Source organism: Parasteatoda tepidariorum, chromosome 1 (genome assembly GCF_043381705.1).
Source record: "Parasteatoda tepidariorum isolate YZ-2023 chromosome 1, CAS_Ptep_4.0, whole genome shotgun sequence".
NCBI lineage: Eukaryota > Metazoa > Arthropoda > Arachnida > Araneae > Theridiidae > Parasteatoda > Parasteatoda tepidariorum.
This window is the reverse complement of record NC_092204.1, coordinates 62,893,297-62,901,029: the sequence shown is the minus strand read 5'-3', so window position 1 is coordinate 62,901,029 and position 7,733 is coordinate 62,893,297. Positions and strand designations below refer to the sequence as shown.

Sequence of the window (7,733 nt, the reverse complement as noted above, 5' to 3'; positions counted from 1 at the left end):
AAATATCGTAAATTATAGAAAACCTTGTGAATGCGCATTAGAATTACTATACAATATACATTTTATTTTTCAAGCACTTTTTTTTCTTCAAACTTTCTTGCCTAGAACACTCGATTAAAGCTGTAAAAATGATTATCCCTAAAATTTTGTATATAGCCATAATAAGTTATGTTAATTTGATTTTAGTATGAAATCCTCGAATTTTTATAACAAAAACAACATAATCTAAATAATATCAGATAAAAAGTTCATGTATTTAAATTCTAAAAACTTAGAAAATCATAAATAATTTATAAATCGATTCAAATTTTCTTTTCAAAGGAGATTAAAATAAAAAAAATTTTGCTTTTTTGGACAGATATTAGCTTAAAAATTGTCTATATTCTAGAAACTTTGAGATATTTTCTATTAACTTTGAGATATTTCTATTAAACCTCTCCGAGCAATCACAGAGCATTATTTTAAAAAAATTTTTACAGTCAGAAATTGGTTGCTTAGCAACCTAGTGAAATTAAGTCTGCTTCTTTTGAATTAGTCAATGGGTTACCTTAAAATATTAATTTGCGTTGGCGACATTTTTTGGCGATTTTCTGAATTATCGCCAAATATATAAACCTTTATTGTGACCCAATTTTTTCAAAATTTTGTCTACCCCCCCTAATTCAGGTGTCTGGATTCCAAAATTGTAAAAAAAATTATATGTTTATTTAGAGAAAGTGCGTTTTTGTGTCTGATTTCGTAACTTAATTAATAATTAACACTAATTAATTAGCATATTTGAGGTCACCCCTCGGAACCATTAAGATTGACACTTTTAGAACGAAAGTTATTCAGGGTGATATCTTTTTTTTTTTGCGGACTGTACAATACAGTATACATTAATATAATGCATGATATTAACTCGCACATGTTAGATTTAAAATCTGTGATCGAGATTGCCAGTGCCCCTAACATTTTTATACGGGACATATTTAGAGATTGTTAAGTCTATTGTTATTGTTATTATTATAAAAGCTACATTTTCTTTAAATGAACTAATGGATTGAAATAAATATTACTTGAAACAATAGTATATCAAATCAGGTCAAATTTTAAAACAGAATGAAAAATAATTTTTTTAATATTTTTCCTAAGGTGTCTTACTTTTCTTTACTATTATACGCACTGCACTGCTTAATTACCTTTTACATTTAATTTTTTACACAGCTCTTCCAAATCAGGAATGTAAAAAAGGTGAAGAACATTATGAATGTATACCAACTTGTAAAAACACTTGTGAGAACTACCAGGCAGAAAACCCAATCTGTCCTCGTATTTGCATCAAAGGATGCGCATGCAGAGCTGGACTTGTTAAGCGAAAGGATGGAAAATGTGTCACACCTGAGAAATGTGACAACACTCCAGGTATATGTGACTAAATAACATTATGGGATTTAATAACTGTGCTTTTGCGACTTATTAACATAATTAGACGCTATCCAAATTGAATCAGTTATCGTGCACTGTTATTATAAAATTTTATTTTTGCTTGAGTTGCTGAAAATACGAGGCCCATCCAGAAAGTAAGTTTCCCTAATTTATAAAAAAAAAAGAAAAGAACTCACACTTTCAGGAACATGTTTATTGGCAATAAGTACAGCAATGTTTCAGCTACTTTTCAGCATAGCCACCACTAGAATTGAGGAACTTGCCGTATCGTGGAATCAACTTTTGTATCCCTCTGTCGTAAAATTCTGCCGTCTGTTAATGTGACAGACGTTTTCTGTTCTTCATCGTTGCCAAAACGCTCACCGGAGAATAGGAATTTCTTGAGGTGCAAGAGAATGTGAAAATCGCTGGGAGCAATATCAGGACTGTAGGGTGGATGATCAAACAACTCCCAGCCAAATTCCGTCAAAACAGCTGCTGTGCGTCATGCCGTATGTGAGGAAGCATTGTCATGGAGGAGCGCAACACCTGCAGTACACATTCCACGAATCTTGTTCTGAATGGCAAGTCACAATTTCCGGAGTGTTTCACAGTAACGGGTAACGGTAGCCGTCTGTCCCACGCTGGTTCCATTCACAGGCAGCAGTGTTCTATGACAGAGGGATACAAAAGTTGATGCCACGAAACGACAAGTGTCTCAATTCTGGTGGTGGCTATGTTGAAAAAAAGCTTAAACATTACTTGTTGCCAATAAATATGATCATGAAAGTGTGAGTTCTTTTTTTTAAAAAAATTCGGGAAACTTACTTTCTGGATGCTCCTCGTAAATCATAAAATGATGAAATATTGTTATAGAGTTGATGAATATTAATAAAAACAACAATAATTAAACTGAAGAGCAGATATTGGTATTAATAGAGGGGATGAATATTTATAAAAACAACGGTAATTAATCCGAATAGTCAATTAATCTAATCAAGGTAATTAATCTGATCATTGAATTTATAGAGTGAATAGATATTAATAAAAACAACAATATTTTAGCTGAACAGTAGATGATGGTATTTATCGAGTTAATGATTATTAATAAAAACCGATAACTAAGCAGAAGAGTAGATTATGGTATTTATAGAGTGGATGAATATTAATAAAAATAACGATAATTATGCCGAATCTCGTATAGGTAGTTTTAAGATGCTATGCATTTTAAACATTATGCATATTAAAGAATAGGTTGCGATGTTAATGTATCAATATAATACGAGTATACTATTAACATTCTAAATTTTAGGTTAGTTGATTATTGAAAGTTTCTTTTTCTCAAATGTTTCAAATTATCTACAATTTATTTTTAACAATTAAATACAAATTGGCTATTTTTTTTAAATTTGATACACTAATTTGGCCAACACTTTTATCATAATGTTTATAAATACAACTGTAATATTATTTCTGGCAATGTCAATAAATGGTAGATTTAAATACTTTTCTGTCGTTATAAAACCATCTTTTTTTAGTTAAAACTGAAATTATTACGATGTTGTTATTGTTACAGTATTTAAAATTGCAATGATTTTTTTTCAAAAGTAAATTTCTTTATACGGCTGCAAAAGTTATTAATGGTTTCAAATAACAATTAAAGAAGAGGTCGTATTTTAAAATAAGATTTTATTTTCCAGTTCCACCGATTCAAAAATGTGGAATAAATGAAGAATATTACGATTGCGTACCTACGTGTAAGAATACTTGCGAAAATTATAACCAGAAAAATGTTGCATGTCCTCTTTATTGTAAACAAGGATGTGGATGCAAGAAGGGATTCGTCAGAAGGAAAGATGGCAAATGCGTTAGACCAGAAAAATGTGACAAAAAACCTGGTGATTATGTTTTATATTTTTTTTCTTTAATTTTATACTTTTAATTTTTTACGTTTTTAGAATAAATAATGAATTACTACCTTTAAATGCTTTGTTGAAACATAAAATAATTTAGTGCAGATTCTACTACCTGATTATTTATTAGTTATTTTAATACTATATTTTAAAATCAGAAATAAATTTGAAATAAAATATGAAGGTAAGCTACTTATCCTTCGAGTTTACAAACCCTACAGTGAAACTGGGAAGATATGCATATCTCAGTTATTGACTAGTTTTAAAAGAGCTATTATTTAGTATAACTATACAGTGACAGAGGTATTGTGCATTAAGAAACATATTGCAATTTTTATCGGGGCAGCTCACACTTTTTCTGTATCACCGCAATTTTACGTAAGCAAACTCGCTTTTAACTTTTTAACGTAAAAATTTAGAGGAACAATTCAAAATTTAATCTTCTGCAGATTTCTTGAAAGTGTTGTGTTGTTTTCGTAAAACAAGATTTAGTAAATCACAGATATTAAATTTTATAAGAAAGCATTTCTCAATTTTTATTTAAAGTATATTTTGGTTTGATATTTGGTTAGAATTTACTTCATTTATAGAGAGTTGTTCACATGAAGGAGAAGAATTTAAGTCTTGTGGATTCCCTTGCGAAGCGACATGCTCGACTGTACATTTCAAGCATCTGTTAAAATGCCCAAAACCCTGCAAACCCGGCTGTTTCTGCAAAGATGGTCTCGTCAGGGATTATCAAAATAACTGTATTAAACCAGAAAATTGCAATAGTACGTATTTCAATTCCAAAAATACATTAGGGTTTAAAGTTTAAAATTCTTTTAGAGGAAAATATTAATGTAGTAAGTTATCGTTAGTGTTCTCTCCTCTAAATTTTAAATATTTAATGTATACATCAACTATTTTATTTTCGTTTAAATGGAAAATCCGGCTTGTTCGTAAGTTATAATATTTATGAAAAAATTCATAAATTTTAAATCCCAATTAGTAAATGGAGTGAAAATCTAAAAGAATGCAACAAAAAAATTAATCTTTTTTTTTTCTCCATTTCGTAATATATTGCAATTTTTGGTATTTAGAGTGAATATTATAAACATTTGTTTATTCTTTTTGAAACATAAAACTTTTTTCGTAGTCATATAAATTTTTTTAACCTTTTTTCAACGTAATTGGAACATTTTATATTAATTGTAAATATGAAAATAATATTTATATAACTATAAAATTATAAGAATTAATTAAATTCGAATAAAATCATCTAAGGGGAGAACATTTATTCAGAAATCATTTTGTTAAACTTTTTATTTTGTTTAATTGTTTAAATAATATTTTAATCCAAAACGTTTTCCTGAAAAAAATATTTAAATATGTCAGTTTAAAATTAATATGATTTTTTTTCCTTTTAAGGTATAAAAGTAATAAAAAATTATCTAATATGCAATCTTTAAAACAGTTGTTTGTATATTTAGCATGAGAAAATTTAAATAGTTAACTAAATTTTTAGTGACTTAATATTCTCATACTATAATTTTATTAATAGTAAGAAATACACACATTTTTATTCCATTCGACCTAGAACACGTCCCAAACTGTGATATAAACCAAGAGTTTTACGAGTGCATGCCAATATGCAAGCGAACTTGCATGACACATCACTCATTAGAAGCTTTCTGCACCACTGATTGCTTCCCTGGTTGTTTTTGCAAAGAAGGGTTTGTAATGAACAAAGACGGTGAATGCGTGGAACCAGAACAATGCCCGAAGAGTAAGTGAAAGCATTTCTTCCATATGCCAGTCCTTGAAGGCATGGAAGTGAGAGAGCAACACAGAAAGAAAAATGTGGATTGCTAATTGAGACGACTGCAACGCTCTTATTGGCACAGGCCAACAGTGATAAATTATTTAAAACTACTATTCGCAATTGTTCAGACAAATATACTTTAAGTAAGTATTATCATGCCGAGTAAGAAAATCCGTCATAGCAGTCCCTTCAAGATGGCACAGACCTTTAGTTTAATTTTTGGAAGTATCTAATACAAATTTTTGGCTGAGTAGCCACGTGTAAATCTCGATCGCTAGATTATTTTAGAGAGTATAAAGACTATTAATATTAGGATGTAATGAATGAATAGCTTTTTCCTTTGTCTGTAAGCAATTATACTTGATAAGTAGAGTAATAACTAATTTTTATGGTTATTGCTCATTTTTCTTGAAATAAACACCTTGTGATGTTTAGTGCAGATAAATTTCTCTAATTGCCTAAGATCATCTTAATTTAAATCTAGAAGTAAAGTAAAAATAAATAAAGGATTTAATTGAAAACAGAGAAAATTATTATAATCTAAGGGATAATAAATGAATAAAATAACGTGCAACGAGAAGAAAATATTAGGCTTTTAGTCCACAATAGCTTAAAAAATATCCTTCATGAAAGTCATTCAAACTTCCTTACACTCAGTTTAATACACCAGTTCAACTCATATCTATATTATATTAAAACCACAATACAATTAACTTAACCCCCTTTATTCATCCCTTATCTATAGTCTGTTTATGAAAAGAACTCCCCTCGCCATTCGTCTGGAGCAGTGACAGGGACTATGGTTTAACTTTTTCAAGTAAAGGTGTTGTGTCAATGTTTAGGACAGATTTTGACTCGGATTGATGTGAGAAAGAGAGTAGGAAGAGCGAAGCTCCTTTTCTTTGAAATACGTTATTTCTTGTTTCCACAATAGCAGACGGCCTTAGACTTTGTGGTGAGGAGATTTTTTTCCATAGACTAACTATACTTACCCCTTCGATAACAAAAGTAGCTACTAGTTTGAATAACGTAATATTAGGGTGAACTATTTTTTTTATATCTCTTTTTTGGCACGAGTAAAGAATTAAAATTATTAAATTATTAACGTCTTTAAGTTTTTCCCTCATCATTAGCGTTGCTTCATAATAATGACACAAAAGAAGCATTACAAATGCAGTTTTCGTATATAGTACTATGATGTCAATTGTAAGAAATAGAATCGAATTTCCTCTTTTTTAATTTAGTGGAAATTGTTTCTTTAAATTTTAATATATCCTTGGGGGACTTTGTTGGAAAGTACAAAAAATACCCACCATGTAGAACTCCTTGTTAAATATATTAATTTCGAAAATGCAGGTTAATATATGAACAATTCGAAAATTTTTTTAAAAAGAATGTTAGTCTTAAAGTATAGTATTAATAGGATTCATGTCTGGCTACAGTTGATACGTTTTCAAGTGATTTATCTGAAGTGATTTATATATCGGACTTTGTTAAGAAAATGATAGTTAGCTAGTTTTTTTTTTATTTTAAAACTTTGTGGAATTAAAAAATATATACAAGTTGCTTTTTCATACGTCTTAAGTAATGGCACGTGAAACTAACAGAACCTTGGGATGACATGATATGCCATTCATGTTCAATAGTACCTCGCAAAAGTAAGTTTAAACAAAGATAAATTTAATTTGCTTTTTGACATTTTATTTAAGATGCTTTTTATTTTCTGTATACTGTGAATAATGGTATTTTTGATGCATCAAAGAAAAAAAGCTTTGTGAAAAAAATCTTAATTATTTTGATTTTATTCAGTATTTTATTCAGTTGAGCTTTGAAGCTATTAGAAGACAAATAAGGCGATTGTTTCTATTTAGGGATCACATTCAACCAAAAAATTATTTTAATCCTTTATTCATTGATAAAGTAGTCACTAAAAACTTTATATATTCATCCTATAAAAATTCATAACGTTTAAATTCTTTTAAGGAAATACTAATCCGAAAAAAATTTACTTTGAATAAAATTAAGTATTTTATTGTCTACATTGAATTCCTTCTTGAGATTGCTTGAATAAGATAATAAGATAATTTTCTTCAGTGAATAAATTTTTGTATTAATTTCAAGATCAAAATTTAAACATATCTATCAACTTGAAATGCCATTATGTCTTTTCTTGATAACATTTTGTAATTTGATCAACAATTAAACAAATGGATGTTTACTTATTATGAATTTAGCATGACCGTTGCATGTAATTAATTATCATTATTTTTCGCCGCAATGTTATGTGGATAGCTACAAGATTATGTTATGTAACCAAAGTATCTGTATAAACCTAATTATAAAAAATAAAAAAATAGGCAAGTTAAAATGTTTAATTCAGATTTTAGCATTGTTTAAACATTTTTGTTACTTTGATAATTAGTTTTCTTTTAATTACTTTTAAGTAATTACTTTTAATTAATTTAATTTCTTTTACTTAAAATTTTAAACTTGCCAACCATATTATTTTATCCTTTTCAAAACGCTTTTTTTTTTTTTAAAGTTTAATTATTTTTTTTATTTTTGTATAAATGTTTTGACAATATATGCTTATATATATATATATATAT

The 7,733-nt window shown here is 28.4% G+C and overlaps 1 protein-coding gene across 34 annotated transcripts in view; it reads left to right on the top strand.

The window, feature by feature from the left end:
• The window catches only part of LOC107455746 (zonadhesin), a 346,128-nt gene that overhangs the window by 47,643 nt on the left and 290,752 nt on the right, over positions 1-7,733 (top strand). For 22 of the 34 annotated variants that reach the window (XM_071181146.1, XM_071181200.1, XM_071181194.1 and 19 more), the window contains 4 exons: positions 1,207-1,404; positions 3,108-3,305; positions 3,911-4,093; positions 4,900-5,088. In XM_071181146.1, the coding sequence (XP_071037247.1) occupies positions 1,207-1,404; positions 3,108-3,305; positions 3,911-4,093; positions 4,900-5,088 (768 nt within the window). The remainder of the gene's footprint in view (positions 1-1,206; positions 1,405-3,107; positions 3,306-3,910; positions 4,094-4,899; positions 5,089-7,733) is intronic. The other 12 variants (XM_071181239.1, XM_071181229.1, XM_071181236.1 and 9 more) reach the window with 4 other exon arrangements.